Raw genomic sequence first — 19,594 nt, 5'->3', positions numbered from 1 at the left:
GCAGTGGAAACCAATAACATCCACCTTCAAGATGAGGATTAACTGTAACTTCTGACTTATAGGGTAGTTGTGAGGATTCAATGGAATAACACACAAAGCTCTAAGCACAGGGCCTGCCAGTTAAGCACTAAAGCAGCTGTTGCTCCTGGTGGGATCTTGAGGCCTTCAACCTGATGTGGGCAGGGCCAGAGGTGGGCCGAAGCTAATGTCAAAAGGATGGAACCGTAAGAGTCCCCGCCGGGAGCTTGGCCTCCACCTTGAAGCTCAAAGAAAATGAACTAGCGATATAGAGGCAGGCTGGGCACTGAGGGTGAAGGCGCATGCCCAGCCACAGCAGGTGCTGGGGGGGCGCGCCGACACAGCGGCCTCCCCTTTAAGAGCCGCCACCGCCCACGGCCCGCTGCTGCGGCAGGAACCTCCCCTTTAACGGCGGCAACTCCGCGCTCTGCTGACCCCACAGCGGCTGCCGCTGCTAACTGCAGCTCCTGCTGCCTCCACCGCCGGCCTCGGGCAGCTGCATCCTCGCCCGGGCTGGGTCCCCGCCCCGCCATGGTGTCCTGGATCATCTCTCGCCTGGTGGTGTGAGTGCCGAGGCGGTAGCGGGGCTCGCCCGGTGGGGGATGAGGGGGGCCGGTGATGGAGGGCGCGGTATTCAAGCCTGGGATGGATTAGCCCAGGGTTCCTATGTGGTGTCCCCAGAGACAGAGATGTGAGACCGAAGACTGGAAGGGGGGCATTACGGGAGTATACAGGCCTGGTTTCCCAGAGACCTCACCCATATTATTTTTAAAACCCGTTTATTCTTAATTGCCTTGCTTCTGCGCCCTCCCCCATCCTAGAGGCTGAGCAGCTACTGATTTATAAGGGGAGGCAGGCACATCCCCTCCCCCACTGAGCAGATCTAGGCTGCAGGAGCCCAGCATACAAGACTTTCCTTTCCCTAGGGAAGAGAGTAAGACAGTGTGGGGAGCTTGACAGGGGCCTCATCATTCCAGAGCTCAGATCCAAAGCTTTCAGACCCTCCTCCTGCTTCCCCGGCTAGAGACTGGATGAGGACACCTGCCCTAGGCATCCAGGGAGGAAGGCTGGGCCTGGAAGCCGAGGTGCTGGGAGGACAAAGTGGGGAGGTAACAGGATGGATGTCTATTATCTGCCTAGGATTGGGAAAACATTCGGTAGCCTTGATCCCAGACACATTGTAACAGTCACATTGTGGAGCTATGGCCCTGGCACCTCCCCCGGATACAGGAAGAAATACCTCCCTCCCGCAGGAGCCTAAATGTTGGCCTTGAGGATTCTGGCCCACTATCCAGCATCAGCACGGGCAGCGAGTGCCCTGGCTTAGCAACACCCACACTAGAAGGGGCGGGGCTTCAGAGCCAACCCTTCCTCTAGTTCAGGTTCTGACCCTCAGCCTCCATCAGGACTGCCATACCAGGAACCCCACCCTTCTTCCCAGTCAGTGTTGTCACAGGCCTGTGTCCTGGTTTCCTCTCAGCCCATTGGGGTTTCCTCTTCCCACCCGCTAGAGGCCTTATCTCTCCGCGTGGCATTCCAGATGATTGGTTCCCTCCTGGCCTGGGGAAACTCCCTCCCTCCACCCCCACCCCACCACTGATGTCCTTTCTGTAATCTACAGTGGGATGCTCAGACAGGGTCTTAACTGTACCTGACCTCAGACCATGTTGACATGGGGTTATAAACCTCTGTCTCTTTCAGGACCTCCTGAACCTGTGCCCTCTAGTCCCAAGATCACAATAGTTCTGACTGCCAGGTTGGGTGCCCTATTAGGTGATGTTAGGTTCTCTTGGAGAATTGGTTCTACCCAGGCTGTCTCTGAGACAAGGAAGTGGAGAGTATGAACAGATGGGTTGAGCGGGCATTAGGCCAAGAAGGAAGACATCTCCTGGCAGTGACCAGCCCCCTTAACTCCCAAAACATGTTTGTGCATCGCCAAGGATTCTGGCTGAAGGGACCTCTAGCCTCTAGGGGTCTAGGGGAAGGGCTGGATGTGATCTTGGAGTCTTCACTTAATCCTTGACTAGAGCTCCTCAACCAGCTTCTTTGGAGCTCTGTTCATTTGCACCTTAGCCCTCCAAGGGCTGATGCAGAGCTGGGAGGGAGGAGGGCCCAGTAACCATGCCTGCCTCCCTAGGCTCATCTTTGGCACCCTGTACCCAGCCTACTCTTCCTACAAGGCCGTGAAGACCAAAAACGTGAAGGAATATGTAAGTGAACAACATTTAACAAACACGGGGGGAGGGGGGGCATTTTATCACATTACAGGTGGGGGGAGACAATGGCTTCGTGCCATGCTGTCCAACAAAACCCTGAGCAAAAGAGGTTCTGGGATGTTCCCTATTCTCCACCCAGGCTTGGTATGATTGACAAAGGGCCTGGGGAACTTTCTCCCAGGACTTCAGTAGAGAGCAGGCAGCAACATGGGGTCTTGGGTTTCCTTGGCAGCCGGGGACCTTGGTGTTTACATATCCTCAGTCCTAGGCCCCATATAATGCTGCCCTTTGCCCCCCAGGTAAAATGGATGATGTACTGGATCGTCTTCGCCTTCTTCACCACAGCAGAGACACTCACGGATATCATACTGTCCTGGTGAGGTCCAATGGCCGCTCCTTGTATCTCAAGACCCAGACCCTTTCCCTTTGGAAGCCAGACAGGCAGAAGGTTGGGACCCAGGCTAGAGTTACCCCAACTTCCAACAGCCCCTGGGTGTCCTTAATACTGTTCTTAAGGCCTGATATCAGCAGAGTAAGAACAAATGTAGCAAGCCGGGCATGGTGGTCCACGCCTTTAATCCCAGCACCTGGGAGGCAGAGGCAGGTGAATCTACATAGTGAGTTCTGAGACAGCTGAGGGTACCCTAGCCCAAAAGCTTGACAGACTGTCCTCAATTCTGGTGACAGCCATAGCACCACAGTGGAATTCACCGATTTTGTGTCCACTCCTTCGTCCTTGTTGGAACAGTAGACAGATTGCCAGTTCCTAAGCCTTGTCTTCCCTGTTTGTGGGACACTGGATGCTCATATTTCCAAGGCATTGCACTAATAGGCCTAAAGTATAGGAGTGTTACAGGGACGGGGAACATGTCTGAGCAAGCACCTCTTGAAGAGGACAGTCCATGGAATTTGAATCACCTGTAATCCCAGGCGCCCATAAGGTATCCCAGCCTGGCCTACGTAATCTCAGTGCAGGGGGCAGAAAGGTGGCTCAGCAGCAAAGCCCTGGCCACATAAGCCTGCTTACCTGAGTCTGATCCCTGCAAGCCAGGTAAGAGTGGAAGGGGAGAAGCAGCCCCAGATGCTGTCTTCTGACCCCCACATTGCACTGTGCAGAAGCCTGCACCCAACACACACATGTGCTCATGCACATATCATACATGAGTAAGATTTTTTTAAAGATTTATTATGTATAGTGTTCTGTCTGCATGTACGCCTGCAGGCCAGAAGAAGGCACCAGATCTCATTACAGATAGCTGGGAGCCACCTTGTGGGTACTGGAAATTGAACTCAGAACCTGTGGAAGAGCAGCCATCCCTCCTGCCCCCATGGTTAAGATTTTTTTAGAAAGGCAATAGCATCTAGGTGGTGGTGGTGCACACCTTTAATCCCAGCACTTGGGAGGCAGAGGCAGGAGGATCTCTGTGAGTTCAAGACCAGCCTGGTCTATAGAGAAGAAAAAAAAAGCAAGAGCTTACTGGCCAGGTACCTTCCTAAGTCTGCTTACTATTCTGAATTCAAAAAAAGCATAATTTTTATCTCTCATAGTTTTTCCCTTTCCTTCTTTTTCTTTCTTTTCTTCTTTCTTTCTTTCTTTCTTTCTTTTTCTTTCTCTCTCCCCCAGATAGTTTCACTATGTATTTCTGCCTGGGCTAGCCTGGAACCCTTTATGAAGCCCGAGTTGGCCTCAGAATTGCAATGATCCCCCAGCCTCTGAAATGCTAGAATTACAGGTGTATAATGCACCACAATGCCCAACTTTCTCTTTTTTTAAAAAAATGCTTGTTTTATGTGCATGGGCGTTTGGCCTGCATGTATGTCTGTCCACCACCTGTGTGCCTGATGCCAGTGGAGGTCAGAAGAGGGCATTAGATCACCTGGAAATGGAGCACAGACAGTTGTCAGCCACCATGTGGGTGCTGGGAACTAAACCCAGGTCCTCTGCAAAAGCAGCCTGTGCTCTTAACCACTGATGACCTCTTTTCTTTTTTCTTTCTCTCTTCTCTTCTCTTCTTTTCTTTTTTTGTTTGTTTTTCAAGGCAGGGTTTCTCTGTGTAGCCCTGGCTGTCTGGAATTCTCTGTAGACCAGACTGGCCTCAAACTCACAGAGATCCGCCTGTCTCTGCTTCCCAAGGGCTGGGATTAAAGGCATGCACCACAACAGCCTGGCCCCTCTCTTTTCTAAAAGTGCTTTCCTTAATACTTGGAGCTTCCTCCCCCTCTCCCCCACGCGACAGCTTGTCTGCCACGCCTCTGACCTCGCTGTTCTTCCTTTGTTTCCATTCCCTTCTTCCCAGAAGCTGCTGAGGGTAAAGCTTGCCTGCCCTGGGATTATTTGTTTGCTTTCCTTCTACGCTCCAATAAAGTTGTCCTTGACTTCACAAAACATTTTTAAATAAGAGGCAAAGAAAATGTAAAGATTGGAAGGCAAACTGTCATTTCATTTGTAGATAAAGCCCTTGTATTCACCAGCAATAGTTTCAGTAGAGAGAAGGTAATTTAGAGATTTTGTTAGAAGACACTGCGTGGTAAGTCTAGATTCCCTGGGCACAAATGAAGGAGAGGGCTTGGATGAGGGCTTTGTGAGGATGTAGAAGACTTGCTGGAGGTTGCGGCCTGGGCGTAAAAGCCTGGGGGAAATGGAGAGCGGTACTCAGAAGGCAAAGGACCTGTCAGTGATGCGAAGGGCACTTGACGCTGGCATCCGCTGCTAATGTGAATGCAGTGTGAACACAGTGTGAACGCAGTGAGACTACCTCTCAAACAGTTGTTAGCTAAAAATACTGAAGGGCTAGAGAGATGGCTCAGTGTGTGAACCTTGCCATGCAGAACCCATGTTTAAAAGGCAGTGATGGTGTATGCTTGTAATCCCAGCTCAGGGAAGCAGAAAGATGGAGACCAGGACTGACTAACAGCACCAAAGGCTGACATCTGGTCTGCGTGTGTGCGTGCGCACGTGCGCGCGCACACACACACACACACACACACATGAAAACACTCAATGGTAGAGAGCTGAGCATGTCTGGGGCCAATACTGAAAAAAAGGGGGTAGGGGTCATGTCATGGCAGCAAGGATCAAGATCCAGACACCATTCCGGTCCTCATCATGGAAGGAGGGCGGGAACCCGGAAGACAGGTGACATCCCTCAGCATACAGGAAGGAGAGCTGCTTGCTGGGGAAATTCCTTCTGGGATCTCTTTTTGCTTTTTTTTTTTTAATTTATTTATTTGTTATGTATACAATATTCTGTCTGTGTGTATGTCTGCAGGCCAGAAGAGGGCACCAGACCTCATTACAGATGGTTGTGAGCCACCATGTGGTTGCCAGGAATTGAATTCAGGACCTTTGGAAGAGCAGGCAATGCTCTTAACCACTGAGCCATCTCTCCAGCCCCCTCTTTTTGCTTTTTGCTTTGTTTTCTTTTTGAGACAGGTCTTACGACCCCCAGGTTGACCATGAACTCCTTGTGTAGCTGAAAATGACCTTGAACTCACGATCCTCCTGCCTCCACGTCCCAGGTGCCTGAGATTGAGGAATGTATCCCGTGTCTTTGGTTTGTGGTTTATTTTGAGATAGGGTCTCAGGTAGCCCAGAGCGGCCACAAATTTGTGACCACCCTGCCAAGTACAGGGATTATAGGCATATACCCAATTGGAGTCACTTCTCTCTCTCTCTCTTTCTTTCTTTCTTTCTTTTCTTTCCTTTTAAATTATTTATTGTATATACAGTGTTCTGCCTGCATGTATGACTGCAGGCCAGAAAAGGGCATCAGATCTCATTATAGATGGTTGTGAGTTGCCATGTGGTTGCTGGGAATTGAACCTTTGAGCCTTCTCTTCAGCTATCTCTCTCTTTCTGACACAAAGAAATCTTTGTAGCCCTACCTATCCTAGAACTTTCTCTGTAGACCAGGCTGGCCTTGAACTCACAGAGATTCGCCTGCCTGTCTCTGCTTCCTGAATGCTCGGATTAAAGGCGTGTGTCACCACCACCCGGCTTGGGGTCACTTCTTACCTTCCCACGTGGAGTCTCAGTTTAGCCCCACCTTCGCAGTCCTCTTGGAAACCTATGGCCCCAGAGCACTAGGGGTGGGAACTGTTCCGGGGTCAATGCTACTCGATCCAGTATCCCCTAACTCTCGTGTGCCTCTGTCCTCCTAACAGGTTCCCCTTCTACTTTGAGCTCAAGATTGCTTTTGTGATTTGGTTATTGTCCCCTTACACCAAGGGCTCCAGCGTTCTCTACCGCAAATTCGTGCATCCAACTCTGTCCAACAAGGAAAAGGTTCGCCCCAACCTTCAACTCTTCCCAGCCTGACCCAGCTGAGGCATTCCTGAGCCTGCAACCACATACATTTTCCGGGGGCGGGGGTGGGAGGGTGGGGGAGTAACCTTGTAGAGCCCAGTTCCCTGGGCCGGGCCGTGTCTTTGCCTGCAGCCTTACCTCTCGGGTCTCCCGTCCCCGCAGGAGATCGACGAATATATCACACAAGCCCGAGACAAGAGCTATGAGACCATGATGAGGGTGGGCAAGCGGGGCCTGAATCTGGCCGCCAATGCCGCAGTCACAGCTGCTGCCAAGGTGAGACAGGGCTGGGTCCATTCCCGTGTCCTGTCTTCAGGCCTTTGGGTTGTGCGGCTCCACGCTCCAGCCTTGTTTCTTCTACTGTCTGGTCAGTTTTCTCATCTGGCCAAAGGGAAAATATCCCAACACTATGGTAACCTCTCTCTCCACCCCGCCCCTCCCTCCTGCTCTCTTGGTGCGTGGTGGTAACCCTAGGGCCAGGGGGTGCTCTCCGAAAAGCTGCGGAGCTTCAGCATGCAGGACCTGACTCTCATTCGAGATGAGGATGCATTGCCACTGCAGGGGCCTGATGGCCGCCTCCGACCTGGCCCTGGGGGGCTCCTGGACACTATTGAGGACTTAGGTAATGGCAGACCCCGGGCTGTAGGAAATAGGACAAAGCTGAAAAGACCAGACAGACGCCTGAGCCTTTATTCTCTCCCCGCCCTCCAAACTAGGAGATGACCCTACCCTGAGTGTAAGGTCCAGCACAAGCCAGGCAGATCCCCGGACAGAGACCTCAGAAGATGACCTGGGAGACAAGGCACCCAAGAGGACCAAATCAATCAAAAAAGTCCCCAAAGCTGAGGTGAGAACACAGGCCATGGCCTGGGGAAACTGGGACGATGGAGTGGGACCAGGCTGAGCCCCATCATCGTTTCTCCATAGCCGGTGGCTTCCAAGACGCTAAAGACCCGACCCAAGAAGAAGAGTTCTGGAGGAGGTGACTCCGCTTGAGGCCCCGCCTCCCCCCACCCTTGCAGCTGTAGGCCAATAGCAAGCACTGGGGGGAGCTGCAGCCCTAGCCCCCCCTCCACAGTGGGCCAGACCCGAGAACCCCCTAGATGGTTGTTTCCTGTGCCTCTTCCAGTGGACACTCCTCCAGAGGGGGCTGGGCAGAGAAGAGGGAGGCACAGTTGTCGGGTTGAGGCCAGAAGTTGATGACTGAGCCCTTGAGGAGGTGGGGGTTTCCCGGCCAGCATCGCTCTTCGGCTGCTCTAGCCCCGCCCCGCCCAACCCATCCAGTGCCTTGCTGAAGACCATGGCCATCCCCCTCTGCGAGGCCTGCCATGCCTCCACCGCTGTCTCTTCAATAGGGGGTAGTGGCCACTGTCCAGAGAGACCAAGGAGGGGGGCCTTAAGGCACCTTGAGAAGGGGAAGAAGTGGGGAGGGGGCTGCTCAGGCCCAGCTCTGAGTGAAGACACGGCCTTGCCAGAACCGTAACTGTAGGGCTGTGTGCTCTCCATACCACCAGAAAGAGGTGGGATCCCAAGGCCACGCTTGCTGGCGAGGTTCAGCCCTGGGCTTCCTCTTTATCCACCCCTGCTGGTCTCAGAACCTCAGAGGCCCCAGGCCTTTGACAGAATGAGGCCCCAAGGGACTGTCCCCTACCCTTCCATCCTTGGTCTAGGCTGGACTTCTCCACTCCCAGGGCCCACTATGGAGGTCCTGCCAAGCTGGCTCCTCTCCTGTCAAAGGGACCCATCCTACCTTGCCATGGGGTCCCCTTCCTGTGCCAAGCATACCCCTGTCAGAACCAACCTGGACCCCACCCCTGGCCCTGGGTCTGCTAGCTTCACTTAGGGCCAAGTGGAATCCGTGAAGAAGGAAGAGGAGCTGAGCAGCTCCTGATCCCACAGTGCCCACTGGATGAGCCAATAAACTAAACTCTGCCACCTCCTTCATTATGGCCTCCGCGTTATTCTTGCCCCACCAAGCCAATAGGTGGGAAGGACCCACTGAGAAGACTCGGCTGTGAGGGGGGGGGGGAGGCCAGATGAACACGGGAGATGAGTCAAAGTCCTTAACCCCATGAGTTGTTTTACACCCCAGAATCTCAGATCCCCTCAGAAGTTAACTGGGGACAAGGACCCCAGCGAGGTGCCCAGGGGAGACAATGAGATAGGCTGCTGTTAAACAGCTGGAGATGGGGCAGAAAAGTCCAGGACTGCTGGAGTAGGGTGAGGGAAGAAAAGAAGCAAAGGAAGTTTTGTGGACAAACCAGGTCTGTAGGTCTTGGGGACAGACAGACAAATCCTGGGACCAGAGTTTAGTGTGGAGTCAGAGAAGGCGGGGCCCTGACTGATGGTGGGTTCTAGGAAAGGAGTCTGAGATATGGGAGGAGGCTTGGTTGAGGAGGAGGTGGCCCTGGAGGACCAGGACCCGGGAGGAAGGGATCTAGGCTGGCAGAGGAGCTGAGGCAGTGACCGTCTCGGTCTGTGGAAGAACCTCATAGTGGGGGTGGGTGGAGCACCAACCTAGACGTCCCTGGCATCACAGGGCACGTGTGCCCACCGTACTGTCAGAACTTCCGGAACTGAGATGTGAGAACATAAGAGGGCCTTTTTGCCAGGTGGTGGTGGTGCGAGCCTTTAGACCTAGCACTAGGGGAGCAAAAGCAGGCAGATCTCTGAGTTCGAGGCCAGCCTGGTCTACAGAGCAAGCTCCAAGACAGTCATAACTGCACAGAGAAACCCTGTCTTCAAAAAACAAAAAACAAGCCGGGCAGTGGTGGCGCACACCTTTAATCCCAGCACTTGGGAGGCAGAGGCAGGCGGATCTCTGTGAGTTCGAGGCCAGCCTGGTCTACAAGAGCTAGTTCCAGGACAGGAACCAAAAGCTACAGAGAAACCTTGTCTGAAAAAAAAAAAAAAACACCACCAAAACAAACAGAGGAGGTTTTCCCCCCAGACCCCCAGAATCCTCTCATCGAGCCCTCTGGGGGCTTTCCTTTCACCACTGGCCCTGTTTAAATTGCCTTTCTATTGCTATGATAAACACGATGACCCAAGGCAGCTTGTGGAGGAAAGGCTTTATTTCAGCAGACAACTCTCGGGTCACACTCCACCACAGACGAAAGTTTGAGCAGGAACCGAAGCAGAGGCTGTGGAGGAACACTGCTCACCGACTTGCTCCTACGGTCCCTCCATCAGCATTCGTGTTCTACCTAGGATCACCCAGGGGCAGCACTGGCCACAGGAACTGAGCTGTCCCACATCTGTCATCAGTTAAGAAAACGAACCACAGGGCTGGAGAGATAGCTCACAGGTTAAGAGCACTGGCTGCTCTTCCAGAGGTCCTGAGTTCAAGTCCCAGCAACTGCATGGTGGCTAATAACCATTTATAATGAAATCTGATGCCCTCTTCTGGCCTGCGGGCATGCATGCAGGCAGAAAGAACACTGTATATTCAATAAATCTTTTTTTAAAAAAAAATCTGGCCAGGCGGTGGTGGCGCACGCCTTTAATCCCAGCACTCGGGAGGCAGAGGCAGGCGGATCTCTGTGAGTTCGAGGCCAGCCTGGTCTAGAAGAGCTAGTTCCAGGACAAGAACCAAAAGCTACGGAGAAACCCTGTCTCGAAAATTAAAAAAAAAAAAAATCTGACAATTTCTTTAAAAAAGAAAAAAGATGGGGCTGGAGAGATGGCTCAGTGGTTAAGAGCATTGCCTGCTCTTCCAAAGGTCCTGAGTTCAATTCCCGGCAACCACATGGTGGCTCACAACCATCTGTAATGAGGTCTGGTGCCCTCTTCTGGCCTGCAGACATACACAGACAGAATATTGTATACATAATAATAAATAAAATTAAAAAAAAATAAAAATAAGAAAAAAGATGCACCATAGACTTGCTTATCTGATGGAAGCAATTCCTCAGGGTTTCCTCATCTCAGATGACCCTAGCCTGTGTCAAGATGACATAAAAGCTGGCCAGCAAGCCGGGCGGTGGTGGCGCATGCCTTTAATCTCAGCACTCGGGAGGCAGAGGCGGGCGGATCTCTGTGAGTTCGAGACCAGCCTGGTCTACAAGAGCTAGTTCCAGGACAGGCTCCAAAACCACAGAGAAACCCTGTCTCGAAAAACCAAAAAAAAAAAAAAAAAGCTGGCCAGCACAGAGATTGAGGAATTCGGCTTTTTTTTTTTTTTTGGAAAGGAGAAGAAGGTACCAGTCAAGAAAAGAGACTCAGTCTAGAAGATCCCCAAAAGGTAGTACAATGTTAGCACTTACCGTATAACCAGGAAAATGGGTTAGGTATTCTGTGCAAATTGCACTTGCTACATATCACGTGTGTGCACCTGCACACACACACACACACACACTCACACTCATACACACACAGTGGTAGTTAGACCACTCCCGGACTCCACATGGACAGACTCTACATATACATCTGGGTTTTTTTGTGTGTCAAAAGAAAGATGTTCAGATTTCCAAGCTCCTTGTTCTGTTGCCATGGAAACCTTCAGGCTTCCAGAACTCTGGGCACAGGGCCTGCTTCCTGTGGTGCAGGGGAGGGGAGGAGAAATGGAGGGTGACAGAATAGTTGGAGAGCCTTTTAGGAGAAGATTGGCTGGTGGGGCACACTGGGTCTGGGTGACCTAATGCCGTCCCCTCATTCCCTTGGTCTACCTGCCCTCTTTCCTCTCCTTCAGCTCTTCTCAGGCTAGAGGCGTACAAAAGACGTCCATTAGAGCTAGGTGGAGGGCACTAGCTGCCTGGGTCCTCAGCAGCCTTTGAGGGGTGGGGTCTAGGGCTAAATCACACGTCCAGGCTCCTGGGAACATTAGGCAACCCTCCAGGACTATGTTCCAAATTATGATGGCCTCAGGCCTGAAGCTGCTTTATCTGACTCCTCCTCCCTTTTTGTGGGTGTCCCAACCTCCCAGGAACCTGCTTAAAATGGGATTTCCAGGCCCTGACGTCAGAGGAAAGCCAGCAGCTCCCTCGAGCCTGTGCCAGCTCTAACGTGATTAGCAGAGCTAAGTGCAGCCTTGCTCAGCCTGCAGGAAAGCAATGCTAGCAGAGGAGGGAGGGACTTGGGATCCTAAACAGTGACCTGCCTAATCTGTGGCATCCCGGGTGACAGGAGCACGTTGTTTCGAAAGACCCTGCTGGTTTCCCTGCTAACCTAAAATTCAGCAAGTGCATGATCATTACTCTAGCAAGCGCCATAGTTATTTCTTCTCAGTTCTGGGTCTCACGCCTGGCTCGAGGAAGAAAACGGCCATCTCAAGTCAGTCCTGAGAGCTGGACAGCGGCTTCTGTTTGGATCTTACCCAAGCGTAGGCTGTGGGAGCTCTGCCTGCAAGGTGTCAAACGGTCCACTAGGTGGCGCAGCTCCCTCCCAGTGTGAGAGTCCATCACCAAGCAGAGAATAATCTCTCCAATGGCTCAAGGCCTGGAGACCAGAAAGCCTCATACTCTGCTCCATGCGAGGGGAGACTAACTGGAGAGAACGCATCTTTGAGGGTAGACAGGACAGCCGTGGGTTCTTCTGCAATCTCGGCCTGAAACCAGTCGTCACTCAGAACTGGAGGTGGACAGACAAGACTCAGAGAATGAAACCTGGGAAGGGTCCTGCACAGCTCTGGGTGCCGGAGACAATGTCAGGCTTCCGCCAGGAGGGACCTAACCTGGGCTTCCAAACTAGCATCTGAGAGACACCTAGTGAAATGGATTTCAGGGTCAGGAGAGGCGAGGGGCAGAGTTGGGGGTTGTGGGGAAAGATTTCCACAGAGTTGTTGCATCCTGGACTTGGCCACGGTGACATCTCAGGCCTGCCCCAGGCTTCTCTGACCCCTGGTCTTTTCCATTATTTTCATCAAGGATATTATTGAGTTGGAAGAGAGAACAAAATGCCTACCCACCCACCCACCCACCACACACACACACACACACACGCGCACACACACACACACCTACCTCTTAGAATCCCCAAGTCTTCTTGCAGGGTCTGGCAGGGAAGAGATGCCACCTTGGTGACCTACCTTTCTCTGACCTTTCCCTCCAACTGACCCCAGTGGCCTTGTATCCCTGATAAATTACCCTCTCCTTTTGTCCCAGCCAGATGAGTGATCAATAAATTATGTTGCCTGAAATATTGATGGAGAGTTTTACACCAGCATCCCTCAGCTGTGCCTGGCAGGGGCATGACCCTCCAGATAGCCTTCCACACTGCCAACAAGAGGTTTCTCTTAGGCTGAGATTTCCACCCGTTCCCATCTGAACCAAAACCATGACTAAGTTTCAGCAAGTAAGAGGAAGATTGTGAGTGATTTACTTCACCCTGAGGAGGGAGCTTTGGCTGAAACAAGCAGAGACCCCTCCTGATTGATTTCCCATGATGCCATCCTGATCCTACTTCAGTTCCCTGTCCACCCTGGGCCTGCAAGGTCCGCTTTCTGAGTGGCCTGAGCAGGAGGACCTTCATGTGTGGGGACGGTAGGGAACACCTGTAACCCAAGCCCTCAGGAAGTGGAGGTAGAAGAATCACTCCCAGCTCAGGCCAGCCTGGTCTACATGAGTTCCAGGCTAGGCAGGACCACATAGGAGACTCTTGTCACAACAAAACATAATACGTGAACAAAATAAAAGTGGTCATGTGCCCAGATGTCTCTGGCCCAGGTCGCTGGCATCTGGCTGGTCTCCAGCATGAAGGGTAAAAAGAGGAGGGAGAGAGGGAGAGTTGCAAAGAGAGGTCTTGCTCCAACCCACGGCCACCCTCCCGACTCTGCTCGGCAGAAGCCATGGCCTCTCACATCGGCGCACGGCGCTTCTTTCTGCCCAAGCTTCCTGGCTCTCCTGCTTGCCTAGGTCTGCTCCTCCAAGTGCACAACTCTCAGCTCAGATGGCTGCCAGGTGTCCCCCAGGCCGCTGCCACATCTGCCCTCCTGCCGGCAGCCCTTTTCCTTAGCGCCCATTTCCCCAGCAGACACACACAGATGGGAGGCGGCCTCTCAGCCACACGCAGTTCTCGCTTCAATTCAAATGCTAAATCGGGAAGAAGAGCAGTTTCACACTCCATATTTAGCCTGGAAGAGAAGAAGTGAGACAGCATGGATGTTACCAGGGAAAGCAGCCTGGGCCTGAGCTTGGAGATGTTGGCACACCTACCCAGAGTCCAGGAGAAGAGCTGGGACCTCTGTCACCTCACTCCTAAAGCTAAGCACCCCGAGCCCCGGCCTAGAAAACAGCACACTCAGCGGGCCCTCAGTGAGTGTGTGGGCGTGGCTCAGGGTAGGGGATAAGAGCTACCTGGAACAGCAGGTGTGGCAGTATAGAGCACCTAGAACAGCGCTCTGCAGTTAGAAGCAGGGGATTGTGGGCCCAAATCTGCTGAGCTCTACAGTGACACCTGTCTCAAGACAACAAAGCCTATCCAGGGAGGTAGAGGTAGACACGGGCTGTCCTACACCATACGGCTGTCACCATAGGGTAATAATTCTGAACCCACCACACTGCAACACCAAAGTTTTCAGCAGTGTAATTCACAGTAGTCAACAAACAAACAAAAACAAGGGGCCAGGGAGATAGCTCAGTGGTTGAGAGCGCCTGTAGAGTTTTGGGGGATGTGAGTTCAATCCCTAGCACGCTCATGGTGGCTCACAGCTATCGGTCACTCCATTTCCAGGGAAGCTGAGATGCCCTCTTCTGACCTCCCCAGGTACAGGCACACACATGGTGCACAGGCAAATACGCAGGCAAAACTTTCACGTACATAAGACAAAAATAATACTGATATGGAAAACTCCCACTATGGACATTAAGATAAGCGGACACACAAAATACATGACATGGTGCATGACTTGATTGTCATACAGGAACGCTACCATAGGAACAGTCTACAGAAGCGCTTGGGAGGCAGAGGCAGGCGGATCTCTGAGTTTATAGCCAGCCTGGTCTACAATGCAAGTTCCAGGACAGCCAAGGCTACACAGAAAAATCCTGTCTCAAAAAAAGAAAAAAGAAAGAATAGAACAAAAGGAACAACCGTTCATGAAAAGATCATACCAAGTGAAATAAACCAGATAAATCAGACACCAAAGTCTGCAGTGTGTTTGCCTTATCTGAGGTTCCAAGAAGAGTCAAGAACATAGACAGAGTTAGCCAGGGTTGGGAGAAGGGGACATGCCCTTGATTAATGGGCATGGAAGGATTCTGTTTGGAAGGATTAAGAAGTTCTGAAGTGGACCGTGTGGACAGTGTATGTAATAACAGCCCGGGTCATAAATATGAATTAAGAGGTAAAGATGGGAAATTTTATGTGTACAGAGACGGGGTATCTCTTCATAGTTCCGGCTGTTGTTCTTAATTCCTGCGGGTTAGACGAGGGTTACACGAGGAAAGACACAGACACGCGGCGGTGCCACGTGGTACACTTTTAATGGGAGGGGAAAACACACTAGGAAAAGTGGAAGGAAGGGACAAAGGGAAGGGACAAGAAGGGGCGAACTCGTGGCTTGTCTTTGCTTTTAACGGGGGATGCAAAGGCTTCTGGGAAATGTGTCCCGCGCTTGTGTGCGCTGGAGTCCAGAGGGATGTTGGGAGTTGTAGTGTTGCAAGGGAACAACACCGGCTGTCTTGGAACTGACTATGTAGACCAGGCTGGCCTTGAACTCACAAAGATCTGCCTGTCTCTACCTTCCAATCAATTTTTTGACAATGTTAGGAATTGATCACAGGTCCTGGTGTGTTCTATCTAGGCAAGAATTTTACCTTGAGTCCAAGGTCAGCTTCAAGGCAGGCATACTGCCATGATGACCCTCTGCACCTTAGATGGGAAGGAAACTGAGTCTTGGGTTTCCCAGACTAGTCTTAAATTCCCTTTGTAATTGAGGATGACCTTGAGCTCCTGACCCTCCTGCCTTGGCCTCTCAACTGCGTGGGCCACCACACCCAGCTTGCCGTCGATTCTCTGCACATCTGTCTCCGCTGGGCTGTGAAACAGCAAGAGCAAGGTTGCAGGAGTCTCCTAAACTACTATAATCATAGAACAGACGTGATGTTTGGTCAGTAAATATGACGTGAATAGAAGTAACCTGTTTGTTTGTCTTCTGTTCCCCCCTTATTCAAGAACTGCAGAGAGAGAGCTTCTCAGATTCATTTTGGGACCCCAGAGAGCAGATCTTGGTATAAGTTGAAGTTTAGGCAAAAGGTTCAGAAGCCAGACCATCTTGAAGAGAATCCTGGTTCAGTTCTGTGACCTCCCTGCCTCTCTGCTCACCTCCCAGCCTCTCTGCTCACCTCCCTCTCCCCATCAATGAACTGGGGCTGACAAGGAGACCTATCCCATAAAGTCCTGTGAAGACAAACGCTGGGCAGCATTAACCAGAGAAGTCCCACAGCAAATGTGTGCTGGGAGGGGGTGGGCATGGACAAGGCACCCAGATATTAAGGTCAGCCGGAGGAAGCAAACACACTGACACCACTGCGTCCTTGGGATTCTCGGGTTTGTTAGGATGGGAGTAACTGAGGACAGTTCCCAATCAGGTAACCCCAGAAGGTGCCTGTCTCCTCCCCCCATTCCTCCTGCCAGGTCTGCAGAATCCATGCTTACCCACCAAGAAGCTGAGCAGCCTGGCGCTGGGCGGTGGTGAGGGGCCAGAAATAACCCGTTTCTATTCCTGCCTTTCTGAGCTGGGTGGAAACCCTGCTTTTTGAATCTAAAGGCTGCTTTCGACTTCCTGAACACCAGTAGGGCTCTTATGTAACATCCCCCTCCCTCTCCTGCGAGGGGAGCTTCCAGAGATTTCTGCAGCCGGCTGGCTTTGCTGCACACTCAGCTGGGGGTGGGGAGAGCAGAGAAAGCAGCGCAGGATGGGTTGTCCTCTGAGTCCCGAGTCCTCACCAGCTCAGATCCAGCTCAGATCCAGCAGAGGGGCTGTGCAGCACAGGTTGGAGCCTAGCTCAGTCTCTGCAGGGCACCCTGGGGCAGGAAAGCTCCTGAGAGCCGGTCTAGAGAGTCAGCTCCCTCCTCCCTCGACAAACCTCCTTCAGGACAGACTGTGCCACCTCCTCCAATTCTCCGTGCCTCAGTGGCTTCCATTTTAAGACAAACCTAACTACGTCTGCTCATCACTCCTTAAGGCTCTGAGGGCTTGAATCAAGCTACTCAGACCACAACTGCCTTAGGCAATCCTGTATACCTGGTGCCAAATTCCCCATGGTCTCTTTTCTACAAGGCCTGGAATCTGTTTACCTGTGTTTGTGTGTGTCTCTGTGTGCGTGTGTGAGTACATGTGTTTATATGTGTGTGTGTGTGTGTGTATGTGAGTCTGTGTGTGTGTGTATATGTGAGTCTGTGTGTGTGTGTGTGTATATATGTGAGTCTGTGTGTGTGGTGTGTGTGTGTATATATGTGAGTCTGTGTGGTGTGTGTGTGTATATATGTGAGTCTGTGTGTGTGTGAGTGTATGTGTATGTGTGAGTTTCTGTGTGTGTGGTGTGTGTGTATGTATATATGTGAGTCTGTGTGTGTGTGAGTGTGTGAATGTATATATGTGAGTCTCTGTGTGGTGTGTGTATGTATATATGTGAGTCTCTGTGTGTGTGTGTATATATGTGAGTCTCTGTGTGTGGTGTGTGTGAGTGTATGTGTGAGTCTGTCTGTGTGTGTTTCTGGGGATTTAACCTGGAGAATCAAACATACTAGGAAAGCACTCTACCACTGAGCCTCACTGCAGCCCCTTAGGGGCCCTCTCAGACCATCATCCTGTCTGTTTCAGGCCTCAGTACCACCCTGCATGGCCTTCCCACCCAGCTGAGGTCTCATGGTTATAGAGGAGGGGATGTGACTTCTCATTCTGGGATAATCCTCTCTCCTGCCCCTGTCTTTTCCCATGACTTCCCATTTGTCCTCTACTTCCTTCCCACCTCATCTGTGGCCTCTCCAAGCGGCTTCTCATCTCTCAAAGGCCTCCATTGGTGGGAGAAAAGCTCTACCCAGAAACATTCCAGGTCAAGTTGTCTGGGTTTTGGTTGGGGCCCCTCAGCCATCGGAAAGTATGACAGTGTGACAGGCAACCCAGACAGAACCCAAAAGAGTCACTTCCTGAGCCCTAGGCTAGCCACAGAAGCGGCAAACCACGGCCTGAGCAACACACGTGGGTGCTGACGCAGCCTAGCTCTGGGAAGAGGAAGTGGCGATGGAAAAAGGGGCTTGTTTCCTCTGAGAGCTGAGCTTGCTTGCTTGGCCTTTGGTTGACAGAGTAGATGGCCCACTGACTCTCTACTGGAGACCAGTGGCCAGGTCTTCCCTCTCCTCTCTATTTTCAGAGCATGGCAGACAGCAGATCTGGCCCTAGCTAGAATCCGGGTCATCCTGAGCATTTCTAGGGGTCCAGCATCTCTGCAGGCCCAGGCAACCTGGCTTCCTGTAGCCCTTGGGACACTTTTCCATCTGAGTCGCTGGGTAGACCTTGGGTGTTCCTCACAGGCCCAATCTGTGACTTGGCTCCTCGCCCTTTCTATTCCAGGCCATGCTTGCACTTCCTGGCATCGTTTTCACCAGGCAGGTTAGATGTGGGCCCTCTGGCCACCCCACTGCCAGCTGGGCAGAAGAGCTTCTCACTTCCACTATACAGTACAATCCTTGGGACGTTCTTTCTCCTCCAACATCTTTCCATTGTCTCTGTCTACCTAACTCCTGAAATCCCTTCCTTCCTCCTCCTCCTCCTCCTCTTCCTCCTCCTCCTCCTCTTCCTCCTCCTCCTTCTTCTCCTTCTCCTCCCCCTCCCCTGCCCTTGAGACAGGGTTTCACTGTAGCTTTGGAGCCTGTCCTGAAACTAACAGGATGGCCTCAAACTCACAGAGATCCACCTGCTTCTGCCTCCTGAGTGCTGGGATTAAAAACTATCATGGCCCAGCTTGAGACATAGTCTTAGGTAGCCCAGGCTAGTGACTTGAGTCATAGTCTTAGGTAGCCCAGGCTAGTGACTTGAGACATAGTCTTAGGTAGCCCAGGCTAGTAACTTGACATTGTAGCAGTCCTCTTGTCTCTGTCTCCCAAGTTACACGACCCTCGCAATACCTAACTCTTTTTTTTTTTTTTTTTTGGTTTTTTCGAGACAGGGTTTCTCTGTGGTTTTGGAGCCTGTCTTGGAACTAGCTCTTGTAGACCAGGCTGGTCTCGAACTCACAGAGATCCGCCCGCCTCTGCCTCCCGAGTGCTGGGATTAAAGGCGTGAGCCACCACCGCCCGGCAATACCTAACTCTTAAGTCCCTTGATGCTGCTGACATTTGGTGGTTAAGGAAGTGCTTCCTTCTTCTCCTCACAGAGTACAGGCTTGTTTTTACCCGCTTGTAAGCTCCTCAGAGGGGTGGGGGCAGCTACACCAGAGGCCTCACTGCAGCTGAGAAGGATGTGTTGTTACAGTAAGGACAGAAACCAAGGAGGTTTGCTTTCACGAAGCGAGAAGGGAATGCACTGTGGAGCTGAAGATCCAGATAGAATCCAAAAACCTAACTCTGGGTAGGAAAGTCTCTTTTCTCTGATTGCCCTCCACCTTCCAGGGGCTCCATCCTCAAGCAGGCTCTCCAATCCTGAGGCTCACATTCCTTTGGCTTTGTATCTACCAAAGAAGGAGGATTCTTCCTCAGGAGTTCAAGAGAAAGTCCCAGAGTCATCTTCATTGGCCTGGTTTGTGGCACATGACCATCCCAATTCAGTCACCATAGGAAACAGAAGAGCCTAGAGAGCCAGGCCTGGGTTACAGATCTACACTTAGATTTAGGGGTGGAGTTATCTCCCTCCAACCTCAGGAGTGGTAGCAGCTCCTCAGAAGAAATTGTTGGTTGAGGAATATTCCAAAATCATGGTGCTGGACACACAAAAGATGGAGACATGCAGATACCTCAGCGGACCGCACAGTAGACTCATGTGGCAACTGCTTTGTCCTGGCACTGGGGCGCGACCTTACACTGTTCTTCACCGGCTAAGGAATGCTGCAGGCATAGGATAAGGGTACTTGCCTGGGTTGCCTTCTCCGGTCCACGATTCAGTTGCTCCACAAAAGCT

General features: G+C 51.9%; 1 protein-coding gene across 2 annotated transcripts; it reads left to right on the top strand.

Moving 5' to 3' along the window:
• Positions 1–404: 404 nt before the first annotated feature.
• Positions 405–8,473, top strand: LOC121453692 (receptor expression-enhancing protein 2). Of its 2 annotated transcripts, none has more exons than XM_041660621.1 (8): positions 405–581; positions 2,156–2,228; positions 2,534–2,610; positions 6,399–6,519; positions 6,703–6,816; positions 7,021–7,162; positions 7,257–7,387; positions 7,468–8,473. In XM_041660621.1, exons 1-8 carry the CDS (start codon positions 550–552, stop codon positions 7,534–7,536), a joined length of 759 nt encoding a protein of 252 aa, XP_041516555.1. In that variant the 5' UTR covers positions 405–549; the 3' UTR covers positions 7,537–8,473. The 2 variants fall into 2 exon arrangements, with proteins under 2 accessions (XP_041516555.1, XP_041516554.1); XM_041660620.1 differs by having other exon boundaries at positions 407–581; positions 7,015–7,162.
• The last annotated feature ends 11,121 nt before the right edge of the window (positions 8,474–19,594 follow it).

This window comes from Microtus oregoni, unplaced genomic scaffold (assembly GCF_018167655.1).
Source record: "Microtus oregoni isolate MIOR12 unplaced genomic scaffold, Mior012 000011F_ref0000422, whole genome shotgun sequence".
Lineage (NCBI taxonomy): Eukaryota > Metazoa > Chordata > Mammalia > Rodentia > Cricetidae > Microtus > Microtus oregoni.
This window is presented reverse-complemented; position numbering and strand designations above follow the sequence as displayed.

Coding starts and splice junctions, on each gene's coding strand:
- LOC121453692 (XM_041660620.1), top strand. CDS start 550: ATGGTGTCCTGGATCATCTCTCGCCTGGTGGT. Junction 7,163..7,256: donor GGACACTATTGAGGACTTAG/GTAATGGCAGAC, acceptor CCTCCAAACTAG/GAGATGACCCTACCCTGAGT. Junction 7,388..7,467: donor AAAAAGTCCCCAAAGCTGAG/GTGAGAACACAG, acceptor GTTTCTCCATAG/CCGGTGGCTTCCAAGACGCT.